Source organism: Homalodisca vitripennis, chromosome 8 (genome assembly GCF_021130785.1).
Source record: "Homalodisca vitripennis isolate AUS2020 chromosome 8, UT_GWSS_2.1, whole genome shotgun sequence".
In the NCBI taxonomy this organism is placed as follows: domain Eukaryota; kingdom Metazoa; phylum Arthropoda; class Insecta; order Hemiptera; family Cicadellidae; genus Homalodisca; species Homalodisca vitripennis.
In genome coordinates, this window is record NC_060214.1 from 52,154,186 (window position 1) to 52,172,899 (window position 18,714).

The 18,714-nt window shown below is 31.4% G+C and overlaps 1 protein-coding gene across 1 annotated transcript; it reads left to right on the forward strand.

The window, feature by feature from the left end:
- The first annotated feature begins 1,392 nt into the window (after positions 1-1,392).
- Positions 1,393-18,326, forward strand: LOC124368159 (SPRY domain-containing SOCS box protein 4-like). Its single transcript, XM_046825434.1, has 7 exons — positions 1,393-1,472; positions 14,935-15,086; positions 15,734-15,909; positions 16,638-16,823; positions 17,053-17,194; positions 17,853-18,023; positions 18,196-18,326. Exons 1-7 carry the CDS (start codon positions 1,393-1,395, stop codon positions 18,324-18,326), a joined length of 1,038 nt encoding a protein of 345 aa, XP_046681390.1.
- Positions 18,327-18,714: the final 388 nt, after the last annotated feature.

The following is an 18,714-nucleotide window of genomic DNA, read 5'->3' on the forward strand; positions in this document are numbered from 1 at the left end:
ATCCGTTATTATAATACCACCGACAGGTTAACAAATTTCACAGGCTTTACATATTGTGATATCTTGTGCCTTTCCTACACAATAGTCTTCAGCCATTAAAAAAATAGTCACTACTTATATAGTATAATTTACATTTAATGAACACCGTAAAACCAAACGGCGCACTCTCAGAAATTCTTTATTGGTGAGCCTCTTACAAATCATTGATGGATGTGAACATTTTCCTTCAACGTTGCAGCATGCAACCATAGTGATATTTTCTCCTTTCTCTGTAGATGCCAATACTCGACCTTTTCGACAGCTTTGGTCGCTGTAACATTTGCACATCTGAAGAATATTTAAACTTTAGTCTCTGTTAAAAACATGAATACTCAATCCCTTTTTACAAAAGTTTCCCTTAATCTTAGTTTCGGTTATTCCAGCACTCGTACACTTGAGAGCTCAATAAGTTTTTAATAATTAAAAAACTTAATAACTGTAAGCTAAAACTTATTAACTTGATAAGCACTCGTAAGTGTTTGATAACTAATTTTCTTGAAAATTGGTTGAATTTTATGGACCTAATGTTTCAAGGCTTTCTATACATTAAACTAGCTTTGTTTTAAAGGCAAGTATTTTTAACTGTCTTTATTTAGTTACATAAAAATGTTAATGTTAATTAATTCGCTTACTTTAAAGTAGTTTGGTTCTTAATAGTTTTTTATTTAATACTCTGGATCTGTGAAGTTTGCTTACTAGGTCAAAAGAATATGTGTATATTGTTATATTGTATCGGATCACAGGGGCCGAACTGTACTCCCGGTACCATCGCCTAGGCGAATATACAAACTCGTGTATCTGTTGAACGCACATCCTCATTCGCACACGCAAAGTAGATAATTAGTAAGCGAGCACCCATGGTGGCAAATGGGATGGCGGATCAGAACACTAAACCTAGAAGAGAGATTCATTTACAAAATCCAAGTCACCACCGTAGAGTAGGAAAAAGAACATATTTAACCAAGATAAGAACCTCTCTGTCGAAATAGCAATATTGGCTACACAATTTAAAAAAAATCATTACTACAATAAAATTTGTCGTGTGATTCAGATGCACCTGGATAAATAAAAATTTAGGAACAACTATAATTTTAAACAATAACTGCCAATTCCACCCGGTATCCATCGGCTAAGGGCGGGCTCCTAATGCAAACCAAGAAATGAGACTAAATAGCACTTAAAAACTAAATAACAAAATATCAACTATATTAACTCGCAACAGTAACAAAATAAAAATCATACAAATAACAGGGTATCACAGATGTTGACTAGGAGTATTTAGCTCATCATGAGGAGGCCAGTATTCCAGCAGAAAAGGAAAACCCTGGAAACTGATATCTGCGACAACCCATGATGATAAAGCAGGAGGAGGCAAGAGTTCCACCCCCTCTCGTGGACCTCGTCAGTGAGAAACAGCATCTTAACGCCAGCATGTTAGTGGGAAGTTAATAAGTAAATGACACCAAAATCTTGAAAAGGTAAAAAGTTAGACCACTAACGTAAAAGTACTTCCACTAACATTCAAGAATCTCAGAAGTTCCTTGTCACTCTGAAGAGGATGTACAGAGCGCCCTGAAACAGTACAGACAACGCAAAATAACTATGAAACTCCCGACGTATCTTAAAAACAAAAAATGTCAAATGATCACTTCGACGTCTAAGATAAGTTGAGAAAGTCATAGGTATTTCTTGTATGTGCTCTAATTTAATGGACTAAAATGCGGGATTAAAATATTACAGGATTATTAATCTTACATAAAAATTTACAGTTTTTAGACTATAGCCTAGCTTGTGCGTCATTGAAAATGAGTTGACGGCAGATAAGACAGGCTGCACGTGTGAAGGTGTGTGCGCGTATGGCCTCGAGGAACGCCAAATTCTCCGGGCTCTTGAAGCTCAAAACTGTTCAAACAATTATTCAGATAGTGTCATCTAAACTGTTTATCAAACAATGTTAGTTTAAACCAATTTCAGGTTTTTTGTGATTTAAATATGGTAACTTAGGTCAGTGGCTATTCTAAAATTTGTAAGTAACTAATATTATTCACGTGAGATCACTATACTATAATGAATGTGAATTATCATGTACATTAAAATAATCCTATCCAATCAATTTCTGGAAATCTGAATGCTGTTTTAACAATAAACCGTATGTTCTTAAGGAGTCTCGTGGGAAGTGTATTCATTCTACTGCTTAAAAAATTACATTTGAATTTATCAATTGTATTATTATTTATATTTTCTAAATATAAGAGAACGAAAAATCTACAGATATGTCACATACAATCGTTTTAATTTTGTTAGAATTATAGTATAATCACAGAGCTAGTATTGCAACTACGCAATTTTATAAGTTGGCATCTTTCATATTTTTTTGTTAAGCCAGGCTTCTGACGCAAGGGCTTCTACACGTCGTTATATTTGTGTATTGTATAATTACTGTCCATTGATTGAATTGCATATACACAGGGCTTTCATTTTTCAACGACACTGTTAACGAATTAGTGTTTTGTTATTTATCTGCAATTAAATGTTTATTTTTTTAACATCAAATCCATTCAATACACTATACGTTGTAGCCAAAATATTTATATAATTTATTTGTGTAGGCAATGTTTCATCACAGAGTGAAACGGGAGACTTTGATGTTTATTAATGACACTACACGCGTAAGCCTAATAATTAAGAAGAGATATGTTTGTTGCTCTTGTCATCCATATACTCACCACGGGAGACATAATACGGAATCCGTTATTATTAATACTACCGACAGGTAAACAAAATTCACAGTCTTTACATGTTGTGATATCTTGTGCCTTTTCTTGAGATTTTCTAGGTAAACATACTTTTTTGATATTAAAAAAGTTGTCACTACTTATATACGAGTAGTACAATTTTTCATTTATGAACATCATAAAACCAGGTGTACAGTGAGAAATTTCGTTTTTTACGAACCTCTTAAAAATCACCTATAGATGAAAATTCTTTCCTTAAGTATTGCAACATGCAACCTGAGTCATATTTTCTCCTTTCTCTGTAGATGTCAATACATGATCATTTCTGTCAGCTTTGGTCGCTGCAACTTGTTCTGAAAAGTTATTCAGTTGGAATCCAGTATCCAGCATATTAAAAGACATTAGCGGGTTTAGTACATAAAAACATTTTTTTCATATTCTTCTGAAAAGAATTTGAAAAAAGGCCAACACCTTATCTGTTCATCCTTTCACTTCTTGCAACAGAGAGTCCTTGAACTTGTCTTACACATAGCTCTGGTATTCTCATTAAAAGATAATTAAGCCAATATTTTACTGCCATACCGGATTCAAAATAACCGTAAATACAAAGTTTTTCGGCTAATTTAAAAGCTAGATTTACTATTGTCCCTCTGGTGCACATCATTAATACCAATGAAATCTGCTTGCAGTCTTGAGAGAGCTTCTATTAATTGATATTCTGTCTATTTACCACACGTAGCTCCAGTGCTCGTTCGCCTGTATATCGAAAGTATCTTCCCTAAAACAGCAATACAACTATTCTAACAATACCATTATTACGTATACTTTCAAAGAAAAATTTTATCACATAAATAATATAGTTTTGGATATTTACACTTGGCTTTAGTTGCAGGACTATTAAGCAAATCTATTTTTTGTCAATTGTAAATAATTCATGTGGAATATAAATTCTTTCTAAATTCAACATTGTGTTGTAAATAACTTACGGGGTTTTAAAAATATATTTGTATAATATATTTAAAAAAAAACATAATTTTAAATATATTTCTGTAGATTTTTCAAATGTAAGGGCAACACTTTTGGCGGTTTTGTGAGGGCTTTTATCCTTTGGCATGTGAGACTTGCACTGACAGATGGTCGATCTACCAATCATCACAGATAGGTAACAATAAACTACTCGTATCAAAGATTCAATTCTATTGTTATTTTACTAAGTGGCAGTCTTGAACATAATCACTAGTATTATAACGACAAAGGAAAACACAGTACTTACTTTAAAATTAGTTTTAAAAGCCAAAAATATACTCTTAAATAACACAGAATATTTATAATGCAGCGTTTATCGTCCAACTGACATAGTCCTGTTGTTTGGAGTGCCATTTAGAGTGATACTCAAAACTACATCAACTGGGCTATCTATACAGGTGAGACATCTCACCCGGAATTGTCAATAATACAAGTTTTATCAATAATAATATATTACTTTCTTACCGAAATTTCTCATAAATTATTAATTAGAGTTCAAAACTAAACTTATAAAGTGACCTATGGATTTGTGTTTTGCATAAAGAAAATCTTTTATTATGCGTCACTGAACGTAGCATCACGCTTGTTATATCTGTATTCACTAGGGTAGTTACTATCGCAGTCCCTATAAATATTTGTTTATGTATGTATGTATGTATATATATGCATACATATACATATGTGTGTGTGTGTGTGTGTGGTGTGTGCGTGCGTGCGTGTGTGTGTGTGTGTGTGTGTGTGTGTGTGTGTGTGTGTGTGTGTGTGTGTGTGTGTGTGTGTGTGTGTGTGTGTAATACAAAATAAAACTTACAGAATCTTGGAAACTATTGCAGGTGTAAAATTTCAGTTTCAGTAAAATGTAATTAAAGTTAGAGAAGGATAGCTTTGATATAATGCTTTTTCTAAAATTATTTCAGTGTTCTGCGTAGAAGTAAATATTAGTAATAGCTGAATTTTAATTTTAGCATTGTTATAACAATGCGGTTGATGGCGATTGCTCGAACAGTTACATACTAAAAAACCACAAGTGAAACCTCACTCACTGATGTATAGATATAAGATGTAACATACTTCTAGAATCGCTACATACTTTTAATTTGGCAAGCAGGCATTTTTTGCTATATAACCCACAGAAAAAGTCCAAACAAATTTTTACTCTTAAACCCTCAAAATATTCTTGAAAATCTGCACATATTTAACCTTTGTAGGCCTTTTTAAAGCTTCTTTTATTAAGCGACAAACGCTGGCATAATTGACATTCCAGGGAATTTTTCGTTTAAAATAATGTTTTGGGCGCGATAGCTTAGTCTTAGCTCAAAACAAATTTTCATTTATAACTAAGAGATAACGTGATCTACAAGTAATGTCTTGTAACATTTTGGTCCATCCTCATAGTTTACCGTAAAACACGTTTAAATTAAATACTTTTGTAATTAATACGTATAAACATTTTATTTATGGAGTGGATAGCAACCGAATCGTTTATCGTAGCTTAAACATGTTTCTTTAATTATCTGAAAAAAATTATAACATATACTAAAAGGGACTATCATCTTTTTATATATTGTTGTATATAATTTCGTAAGCCCTAAAAACGCCCATTGCATAATATTTCTCATAAACTAGCAGTTTTAGGGGTTTTACATTTTTGCAACTATGATTTTTGCAATTCGTTCTGATTCTGCATCGAACTTTTATTACTATGTTAACGAGTGACTACAATCCCACATCGGAAATCGGGTAACTGTTAGCGAAGCGTCCATAGTAGTTAGGTACAAAGTATTTTTGAATTAATGTTATAAGATTTGTCTAAAGTTTGACATGTAATGATAATCTCATGAGTAAATAAAAACCTCTGATCAACACACATTTTTGATAACAACAACTGTACACACATTCTTGTAGTACAGACACTAAAACTCCTGCTTTACTGACATACGTAGATTTGCAAATTCAAACCCACTTCATGGTATATTAAATCTTAAAATTTTGCATAGTTATAAATCAGCCACTGTAACCCCTCGAAAACATATAATATTAGTAAATTCTACATTGAAATTATTCCAAACAATTCGCAATGTCTGCGGTCTTTTTTTCCAGGTCTGTGCTGGATAAACTAGAAGTCGAAAATCATATCTGGGGTCATAAAAGGCAGAATTAAACTAAAAGGGCCCAGTCTCAAAGTGAAGATTTTGAATAAATCTCTAAAATTAATCTGCAAACTACGTTCTACTTTTAACTCCTTGGCAAACCAAATTTCGTACTTAACTTATCACCAAATTCTGCTTGTCTCAGAATATGCTATAAAATTACTAAGGGGGAAGGAAGCATAGCGAAACGCCTAAAAGTAGCAAATTCTACATTTAATTAGTTTTTAATCATAAGAGGTGATCAGTGCAGTCTTTATCCCCAGCTCTGTATTGGCTAAATAAAAAACGTCCTAGCTCAAATCTGAGTAAGAATCTCAGTTTAGTTTTTAAATTCCTACAAGAAAAGTTCAGTCACTTTTTGCCCTACCTCTGACAGTTAATTCGCTAATCGCGTTTAAAATATAAACTTTAATAAAATCTAGGCCAATTTCAATGTTAATTTGTGTTCAAAGTACAATTGTGACAGAGCTTGAGGTCGGAACACAAACGTAACTAAATATTTTCATTGGAAATTATCTTGAAATAATTTCATTCGATATTTCTTTGTATCTGCTTATGTGGTGCTAAAAACACCCCTAAAAACTTTAGTAGATTCTTGTCAATTACTAGCTACTGTATTTTACTTTGCTAACCACTACAACGATATCCATTGACAATTTTTATACATCACACATCTCTTAACTGAGCTTTAGCAAAGCATGAGTACTGGCATTAATCTCAAGAAAGGATACAGCGGAGTACATGAAATTACTAAAACCTCATCTCTGAATTCAAATAATACCTAATTAACTTTATCCCTGAATTTATAAACACTCATCTCTGGTGTGTGGGGCTAGGCGAAATCCAATTATGACAGAGCTACCGTTATTAGTATCTTTGTGTAATCATAATGTATGCTAATAAAACTGAAACTATTCTAGTTCTTTTATATTTAGAAGGAGATAGACCAGACCAACAAAAAGTACTGAACTATTTTATTATTCAATGTTTTTTATTAAAAAAAATTGTTATTATTTCAGGCACTGTGGTGTAATTCCCATCTAACCCATTGAGAACATAAAACCTCTTATTAAAGTGGCATTTAGATTTCCAGGCAGAGATCGATTGGCTAGGAAGATTTCAACGTGAACTATTATTCACATTCATTATAATATAGAGACCTCACATAACTAATACTAGTTACTTGCAAATTTTAAAATAGCTAATGGCCTAAGACATGTCACAAAATTATAACCTCAAAATAGGTTGCTTAATTATTTTATAACAAATTTTAAATAACGCTTAGGTGACTTTGTTTCTACGGTTTTATTATGAGCTACTTCCAAGAAGGTCGGCCAGTACCTGGCATGGCCTTGATGGACCGACTTCTGGAACCTGGAAAATTCCCCAACTGAAAGTCCACTAATCCCCGCCGACATTATAAATACACGCGCGGTCTCTAGAGGCGGCAGCGGCAGCCTCTCATTATTCCAATTCTCAGAAATGTTGATAGTACCGCCACTCAACCCATCTGTCAAACTGTTCACATTGTACCTGTACCTTGTTATTCAAATGTTCCCTCTAAACTTCCCTGCCCAACATTAGAGAGGCTCCTATCAAAATTTGTAGTAGGCCTAATGATCGACTTGGCAAAAATAATATATTTTTATAATAATCTATAGTAAAGTCTAACAATAAAAGCATTCCTTCAAGGCAATACTACAACCTTTTTAGATGCCGTAATACCAATAAGACTGGCATAGACTAGTATTGTTAATGAATATGCTGGGTTTTATATTTATACTGTAATTAAATATCTATAAAGTTTTAATATTAAGGATACAATAATTATCATTATGTCCGACATACCGTAATCACGATGAGTAATTATGGAGTCCTTGTATCAACACGGAATTCCGGAACGTGAAATGTGGGTAAATCGTATCCTCCAAAATACTTTTATAAATTTTTACATTAAATATAGACGATATTTTACCGTATAATAATGTTTATAGTTAAATACTTTTAACCCTGTAATCTACCTGCTGTATCTACCTGACATTCCAAACCTTACAGTTAAATTTTTTCTCGTCAGAACAATATTAATTTAGTGTGACACCTACAAAATAATATTAAATAGTACTTCTTGTAGCTTAAATACTGTAATTTAAATATAAGAAATTTTTAATTTTGTAATATGTAATGATTTCTACTTACTTTTTAAGGATTTTTGTATGATTCATGTAAGAATGATAAAAATAATTTTTATCTAAGGATTGAAAAATAGTAGGTACATAATTGCATCAGGTTAAAAATTTCTTTTTTGAGATTCTCTCATTGTATAAATTACAAGGAAAAAATAATGTTTACGACAAATATCCAGTAATATTTTTAAGGTCTGGCATTAAACGGTAGTATTAAAATAGAACACCACTCGTTAACACTCTACACTTTTATGTAATCAAATAAGCGTGAATCTAATAAACCAGCTGTACGAGTTACTAATGCCTGAATATATAATATATCTATTTTTTTATTTAGACTTCCTAAGCATTACTCATTCGATCTTTTAACATATTGTTTAAATTTTCTAGTTATTAAATGAACCAGGATAGCCAGGTTATGGGCATTAACACTTCTATGATGACCAAACGCTCAAGGAGCGTCATTGTGGTTACTGCAAATTAACACTTACTGTTATATATTTATAATTTCATCGTTAAGCTGCCTTAACCCCTTGTCACATATTTATGCGAAAGAACAACGTGTGGATACGCGTAATTTGAGGATTATTTCAATTAGGGCTTTTATGATAGTCCACAACCGCGGCTCGTATCCTTTATGTCTACTCTTTCCAGGCTGAGTCACCCGTCGTGTACTGTAATACACTTGATGGTTGAGCTTTGCTAATGTTTTCAAAATTTTGAAGAATTATTTAAGATTTTTTGTTTGTAAAAAGTATTAAGCAAAGTTCGTTTGAGACTATAACTATATTATAGACAAAAACTTTAATGAATATTAAAACTGTGACAATGTTTATTTAATTACGGGATATTAGGATTTCAGGCATTCGACATCGTAGTGTGTTACAAAATGTGTAATATTACGTTTCGATGATTGAAATTTATCTTCTTCGTCAGGCGAGAAGATAATTAGTACATGTACATCAAAGATACACAGTCCGGCAATGAACTGCTACAAAAAAAAAAAAAAACATGAAACTAAGACAGAAACGAAATTAAATTTGCCCGTAAATTGCTTTGCGTCTTAACAGCAGAAAGTGAACCCAAGCGTTGTCACTGCACATAATTCATCATGAACAAAAGTCACGAACACGAGAAGTCAAGCTTCTTTAATTATATAAATTTCAAATCCATTTTCTAAATGTTGTATTATACTAATAGTGATACTTATGTTATATTACACTAATAATGATTTAGTAATGAAAGCCGTTTCGTAAATAAAGTCAATTTGTCATATTTTCCAGCACTGCCATGAAACAGACCTTCCAAAAAGTACTATTGAGTACATACAAATTTATTGTTAAAACAGTATTCAGTTTTTCAGGCAGATATTGATTGACTAGACAGGATAGTTTCATTGTGTAGGATTAATCACGTGCATTATATTACACATATCACACGTGATTAATATTGTTTATTTACAACTTTTTGTACATCTCCTGGTCTAATACACTCTGAACATCACCTTGTGAAGATTTTAATCACAAAAACGATTTATGTTCACGATAACGCAAATATAGGTTTAAGGATAAGTTTTTTTATTTTTATAAAACAGTGTAGATAACGCTAAAATTATTGTTCTTTAAATGGTTTTATTACAGTTATTTTTAATAAGGTTGGCTAGTACCTGTTAGTATACATTTTTAGATTTAGCGTGTTAAAATAACGTACTGAACATGTGTAGGTAGATTTTTGAACCCATTCAATATTCTATATTAATAGTAGGAAAATCCTCTGAAACTAAACTTTGAGGATTTATTATTTGTTAAAGGTAAAATCTAATTACGCCGCTAATTGTATTGTCCCACATGTTTTCCTATAGTGACGTAAATCCCCACTCCTGGCTCCCCCACTACACAGTAGCCCCGCCCTCACCTTTCTTTCCCCCCACCATCAGACGCGAGACCTCAAAGACGACGCTAAACTTCGTCAGTCTGTCTTGAGGAGTGATACAGTGCTTGTCGTACGAGTTATTTAAGCGTTCCACAAGACCATGCGTTCCAACAGTTTGATTAGGCGTCAACGCTCTATTAGGAACTGGCAGAGGTAAGTTATTTTTTTTAATTTGAGTAACGTCACAATTTGTTTTATATTTCGTAAATATTGCATGATAAATATAATAATATTATATCGTCGTTAAATACAGTTAGTAAAGTAGTAAATGGTTTAATTCAATTATTTACTTATTCAGTATGTTAAGCAATAACAAGTAGATCATAAAACATAAACATACTGACTTGTATAGATTATAAATAACAAAGCCAAATTTAATACATATGTTAATTTTTTTCTGATCATACTGTCTGTTTTGTTAATAGGCCGTTGTAAGGAAGCCATCAGTATATATGGTTTTATACTAATGGGATAACACTTACTATATATATTTTCTAAATTTTGTATTTGTTTATATACATATGTTTATATATATATATTTACGATATTACAATATTTTTTTAAATTATTTAGTGTTTGATATAAAAGACTGAAATAACAACGGGGTTTTGTTTACCACAATTTTGTTTACTTGACTTAGCGTTTTATTCTGACTGATGTTAAAGTGCATAACAACATACGGCTTGTTTTTATTTCCTCAGTAGTTAAAAATATTTGGTTTACTCAATGGAATTTGTTTTATAAATAATTAGATGTGTGTTTGGTCATTCGTAATAAAATAACATTACTCAAGACGTGAGAAAGGTAAAAAATGTGTTTCATGTATTAATTCTAGTTTTAATAAATAATTACAATAAATAATTACAAATACGTGTTTGGAATATGTTTTTAAGGCAATACCCTGAAGTTAGGAATGATGTTGGAATCAAATATGTGTGATGTGTGTGAAATGGATCCTGAGTTCAAACAAATTTTGTTTAAGTTGTTTGGAGAGAAACTTTGACCGTTAAATGTTTTAACAAAGTGAACTATATAGAAAATTATAAATTATAAAATAAATTAGTAATATTTAGAGTGCTACAATTATAAGCGGTTTTATTGCTGATGAACCAATATGTTAATATACTGCAAATATTTTGAATTCATACATTGGAGAAAAGAAACGTTTATTTTTTCAATATTCGGACGAAACACGTAAAAATGATTTTAATTAATTATTTCAGTTACTTTTTATAATACACAAATATAATAATCCGTCAAAGAAAAAAGAAGTACAATATATTAGTTCTTCTTCCTAAAATTCTCATAATAATCGAAGAATGTATATTTTGAACTAGCTGTTGCCCGCGGCTTCCCAAGTAGTTTTTACTATGTAGGCCTATGTCCGTTCCGCAACCTACTTAATTCAAGCACTTAGGACGTACGGTAATATGTTGGTTCTCTATGATATTTTTCAATCTTTAATGTATTTCCGGCGTCAAATCTGAGTTTACTCTATTGTCCAGACCAGGAAAATATATACATAATATGTAGATGTCTGAAACTTCTGCCAAAAAGGGTTTAATCACTTCTCTTACATTCTTTATTCTGTCTCAGAGATTTTTAGTGCTATAGTTTAATTTGCTTTATTATCATGATGTAAAAAATACACATAGACTTCATACTTAGAAATGAAAAGTCTAACTACGGTCCAAAAACATCATCCCCGTTATAGTAGGGAAATCATTAGCAAGTTTATGCAACATGTCAGTCAGTAATCATTAATGATAGGCTATTAGTTTTAGAAGTCTTGTGTTTAGGGTTGTATCTTGGAAGGAAAAAATAATCAAGCAAGTTAGTATAAAAATGTCACATGACAATGTCAAGGAAACTAACCAGTCTTGAGTAGTGAGTATCTAGCCATTTTTGCACATAAACATTCAATACATAAGTACGGTATCTTTTTCTTTGATTTCTACATTACACTACTAATCAAACACTTGTATTATAGAATTAAAAAAATAACAAATATTTTAGTCTCTGAAGTATTTTAGCTGAGCTAAAATTTAATTATGAAAGTTAAAAACTATCATTAAAATAGTGGTAAATTAATTAAAAGTGTGGTTTTGCTCCTTACTAACTATGTTTACACAAAACAGGATCTGTCAATAATCGTTATGAAAGGTTTTTTACAAATGTTTACAATCTTACATATGTTTACAACTTTAGAGAGACCAAGATGGGATTTTCACTATTTAGAGACCAATGGCGTGTAGCCGGGAAGGATTTTTGATATAAGAATATAACTATATTCATAGAAGGGCCCTAAGAACGTTCATATCAAACTTCAATACAATCTGTTTTATAGTTTACACGGGAAATCTAAACAGAAAAAGGCACTAGGTCTATTGCATTTCCTCGTATACAATTATTAGCATTTTCACGGCGTCGCTATAGAATTCATCTGCATTGCATTGCATCCATGTATTTAGTGGAATAGTTTTATAATTTCTACCTTTTAGTAATTTATAAACTACTGGAATTATTTTAGCCCAATATGAAGAATCGCCAAAGACAAATTTTGTAAATACTAATTTTTTTTTAATATCACAAAATTTGTAGTATTTTCACATGTGTTAACACTTCTGGTTGAGAAATTAAATTTCTGACGCCAATATTCAGTTTGGGTTTTTTGTTGCGACTAAGAACGTCTGTAAAAAGTGAATATTTATGGCCATTTAAATATATTCCGGTCTTAGTTTTTTTTGTTTTATAGTTGATTTTTCTTTATTTCCTGATCAAGAAAATATGCGTATATAAAAATAGGTCTGAAAAGTCTACTGCTGTAAAATAACAACTAAAACGGATTTGTATAGGCTAACAGTATTTAAAATTATTGTAAATGGTATTATAAAAAACTATTGCAGAACAGGTTTTAAATCAAAAATGTTGTTAGTGTCTAGCTTACTCTATTCTTTCACAATGCAAATGTAAACAAACTAAAATAATTATATAAGTTAATGAAATCATGACGATGTGTTGTTATACATTAATGTTTATAAAGAATAGTTGATCATATTTAACAGACTCTTAAAATTAATATCTAGCAATATTAGGTTGAAATTATCTTGTTGCCACGATCAAGAAAATACGTTAAAATGTGTATATTTATAATTATTATAATGTACTTGATTCTTAATATATTTTTGTTCCCTTCTTGATTTTGCTTTGGTTCCAGAATTGATTATTTTGTACTTTCTGACAGACAAATCGTATAATTTGTTATGTGATGTAAATGTACTCAGTTTTGCAAATCATGAATTATTTGAAATAAATTAACTTTGTATTCTTAAAGTTTTCACGTAGTAACAGTGATTATGCAATTTTTACGTATAAATTAGAAAGTGTGATTTTATGACCACACAGCGTTATATCTATGTGCAGGAACTGATATCTTTGTCGTGACAGTAAGAGTGAGCCTAATGTACTTATGTTTATGAGAAATACATCAATATTTAAGAGCAGTTTTATATATTTTACGTGTGAAATGTTTAGAGAGATTTCATGGGTACATTGTGATGGCAATTAATAAAGCTAAGTGTTATACTAATTATATGAAGCTAGTTCTAATTGCTCTATATTCAGATTACTTCCGAGTATCATAAAACGAATCTGTATTTATATACTGATCCCATTATAATTATTTTAACTTTTAAATCGTTTTTTGTGTTACCAACTAGCGATACAGGAAAGAACCACTGTACTCTTGTCGTATATCACCTCAATCCTACTAAAATTCTGAAATTACGGAAATTAATAGGCACGGATCACTTTCAATAAAACGGTTTTCATATATACATTTTTTATGACAATAGTTAGTCAAATATTATAGCCAAATATATAAAAGGGGAAGTTAAGATATTGTTTGTAAAAATTGATTTTTTAAGTATTTCATAATAAGTACAAAATTTAAAAAAGTATTTTTGTTAGTTCTATAATCTGAAAATACTTTTTGCTATTCTAAATCCGTTTTTACCTATTTACTAAAGACAATTTTATTTTAAGAACGCTTTTTTTGGTTAACGGTTGGAAATAGGGGAATCAACCACTGAAACATTTTTTTCTTTACTTTAATCCCTGCGAGGCACTGAAATTACATTTTATTTACAAGTAATCGGACTCGGATAACAATTTTTAACATGAAGATCACTTTAATTTCCAGTATTCGAGTTTATGCGGCCTAACCGTAATTTTATTCATTACTTCATTCAGCACTAGGTTTTTCACCAAATTCTAGTTAGAGCCAATGCTTCTAACAGTTCATGATCTAAATTAGAGTTTCTATATCTGAGTCAGGTTCACATGTAGTTGTATAGCATATGGCATTTAAGTTACTATTTGATTGCGCTATAGTATAAAATTGTTCCAATGTATCCAGAATAATGTGTTTACTATTTGCGGATTGTATATAATGTTTACCGAAATCAAAATTATTATATCCGTTTCTTAAACACAACTTTTTTCCATGAGAGTATTTAATTAACTGTAAATCATGCTGCTAAAGACTACACAGTTATATGCAATAAAGTAGTTTGAAGTATAAGTTGGATGAATACCTCATTATAATATAAGAGGTATTGATATTTAGTCCCTCATATTTTAATAACAGCCGTATGTTTACGTAAAGCGAATTATTACTTAGATATATTGTAAATTTTTCATTTTTAATACATGGATATTTTATACTTTGGGTGTTATGCATTGTTAAAGCATGTGCGTACTGCATTAAACAATATTTAGAAAAGAACGATTAGTAGAAAACTATTAGTAAACGGATAGTTATAAGGAGTTAAAAATTATGTTTAAACATTGTATCCTCCCTGTTCACAGGATCAGTTCTACTGTCAAGAGCAGGAGAATGGCGGTGAGCCGTAGGGAGCTGAGGAGGCAGGTACGCCACGAACCAGGACTTTTCCCCATCCTGTTGCTCCTAGCGAACGTCTCTCTTGAGGATATATTACCCGACGAACACCACGACTTTGGTATGAATTATTATTTACTAATGACATGTTATAATTATTAATATTATTTAAGTTTAAAATATATTATTAAATTATGTAACTTTATACCTTACGTCTAGCTATATCATATCAGAAACCATGTAAAATATGTATATAATTACGCTAAATTAAAATTGGTAACTATTAAAGTACTAAAAATAATTCATAGTTTGTTAGTTCATTATGTTATCGTATAGACTTCCTATCAAGTGTATTATAGTGCTCTCACGGTTGACCATAAATTACAGTAGTAGCCTACACGGGATTTGACTTAGTTAAAGTCATGCTTATGTAGTGTTTCAAATTATATTATGGGCATTTTTTATTGTTTATGATATAAGAGCTGAATCTAAATAAGAGTGACAACCATCGTACATGTTAGTTGAACAATATGCAATTTGGCAGGAAATAGTGTTGTATGATCTTGTGAAAGACATCTGTGCTGACAGACTTATATGCGTTAATATTTCATTTTCAACATCAGTCTTACTTGCATTTCTAGTGCATTTAATTAAAAACTTTTATGTATACACGAGTTAAATGCCACACGTGTATAGTTATGCTTAAAAGTGTCAATTTTAAAATATAACTTATTTTAACTTATTTGATACGTAATATGTTGAATATAGGAGACGAGAACGAAGATGTGGGAGTGGCGGCAGTCGTTGGAGAGGGAGTGGAAGAATTCCGGCTTCCAGAGCGTCTCGAGATGTTGTTAGAGTCTGAGAAGTCGCCAACATTCTTCCAGCAGCTGGAAAAGTACGCGTGGAACCCAAGGGATTGTTCCAGGAACATCTACTTCAAGGTAGGCCACAACACTGATACAATTCCAACACCCATACTAGATTTTCACAAACTTATGTTTTGATTAGTTTTGGAAAATTAATATAGCCTGCTATAATTTACAACTATAAATTAATGTGACACTCTAAATAATAGATGGTATTTTATGTAATTTATACATTAAACATTTGTACAGTTATTTAATTTGTACGAAATTTACTATAATAAGTTTTGTAATTTTTTATAATAGTTATAATAGCTATAATAATAAATAATTACATTACTGTGTACTGACATTGATAAGTTGGTGATTAATTAACGCTATTTGACATGAGTTTTTTAGAATCATTTTACCCCTTTTTACCTTATATTTTCGATATGTGATTTCAATTTATTCTAACGATAAGAAAAAACTTACAAAACTTGTACAAAAAACTTACAGCGTTAGATGGATGACGAAAAAAACTATAACAAGGAGGATAACAGGTTTTAGAACATTTGCCATAATGTTATCCTTCATTTTGTACTAATAATTAAGCTAAAACCTCCAACTATCTTTGTTTACGTGTAAAAAACCTTTAAGACATGATTATTTATGGTACTAATGCTACACTTGTTGCTTTAAATATTGTACAACTGGTGTTATTATCAAGATATATATACTATACAGAGGATTATTTTTAATCACTTACAAAAAATGTTTAACTTACTGAAAATAAACCCTTAATTGATAATTTATGTTAATTTCAGGAGGAGTTTCCGCTAACATTCTTCAGGTCAAATTCTACCGGAGCAGCCGAGGCCGTGAGAGGAAGAGTTGGGTTCAGCCAGGGAATCCATATGTGGGCAATTCACTGGCCAGCTCAACTCCGTGGCTTGCACCCTATGGTGGGTGTGGCTACGAAATATGCGGATATACACGGCAACGGAACCAATGTGAGTTGTACATCTACAGCACAGATTAACCAAATAGTTTATTTTACAGTTTAGTTTATAAATACTCCTTTCAATGCTATATTAACATTACATTCTTTTACAAATAACTTTTTTACTTGGGTGGAGAATTTTAATTTAATATTTTCAGTGTAGATTTTGCAATATTTATAAGAACGAAAAACCTTTTTTGCTTTTAATTATTATATATGGTAATTTGTGTTTTTTGCAGTCTATCGTAGGGAGTGATGACCAGTCCTGGGGTTGGAACTTAAGTAACTTGAGACTACGTCACGACTGCAGCAGCGTAGAGAGTGCCGACTATCCAGCTGCAATGCCTCATGATGATTTTGAGGTTCCTGACACATTTGGTGGTAAGTTCTTTCCTTAAGCTGCGGTAAATCAAAATATAATATATATGTTCACAGTAATTTAGTCCATAATATGCATATAAATGTATGACATAATAATATCGTACTCGTATTATTTTTAGAACTTAAAAAGTGTTTTATTTGTGTCATGTTATTTTCGTGTTACACACACACACACACACACACACACACACACACACACACACACACACACACACACACACACACACACACACACACACACAATAAAGCCCATGTAAATTCCATTATACATAACCTCGTAAAAGTGAAGTAGACCCAGTTTCTATGAGTAGCCGATGAGTTTTTAAAATATGCTACAGATTACTAAAATATTAACCAAGGTACAATATACTGACAGTACCTCAATTATATACTTTTGAAAATCCCTTAGTTTTTTCAGTGTAAATTACTTTGTTTACAAAATAAAGCAAGAATGTAAAATAAATAAATTGAGGCATCTTTTAAATGAAAGTCAAAAGTATCACATACGAGTATGTAGCTTATAATATGCATTTTCTTAATTGTTTACGAACGATATTCTTAAACTTTTTGTATATAAATTATTACTTATTTACATAACAAACTAACAAATTATTTGAAATATGCAGGCTCAACACTAATAAGTTTGTGTATGTTTTAGTTGTTCTGGACATGTATAAGGGAACTCTGGGTTTCCTCATCCTGGTAGGTAACAAAAGATGTTACTTGGGAGATGCCTTCACTGGGCTACGTGGGAAGGTGCTATTTCCCATCATCAGCACCAGCTCAGTGCCCTGCCAGGTCACTATCACTTACAACGGCGGCTTGGACTGTGAGTAAACCTTACATTTCTTTTGTTATTTTTTTCCCTTTTAACTAAGAACAAGTAAAATACATGAAATACTCAGGGGATTTATGAGATAAGTCTCAAGTGAAGCAAACTTTAAAGCTATGCGTTACTCCATATCTACTGTGAATCTAACGAAACGTGTCTTGTGTTTCAGCTGAACCCCGCTCATTGATGGAGATTTGTAAGAGCTTCGTCATGCAGACTCTTGAAAGTGACGATCTTGACAAGATAGAAGACCTGGACTTGCCACAAACACTTGTTAAGTATTTATTAGACGAGGACTAATGTAAGTTAAGTCCTTCTTCCAACCTGGTGGCGGTATTTTTGTTAAACGTAGTTTATATTATTAATTAACTTAAATATATTTATATGTAGACGTACCTATTTTATAGTATTAAAAATAGCATGTTAATGATTTATACTAATAATTATTAGTTATAGTTTATTATGGTGTAGGATACCGTATTCACATTTATATACTCATTTTATTTATCTTGCATGTTAGTTTATATTTAGTTAGATTATTATCCGTATCTCCTATTATGTTATTAATATCTAACTAATCGTATGCCTTTATAGTTCTTTAGGTTAATGGCTATGACGCTCCTTCATTATGAAGGATAGCCAAAACACATTTTTAAGGCTGCCGTTGGAGGTCCAAAGCCCTCATGAG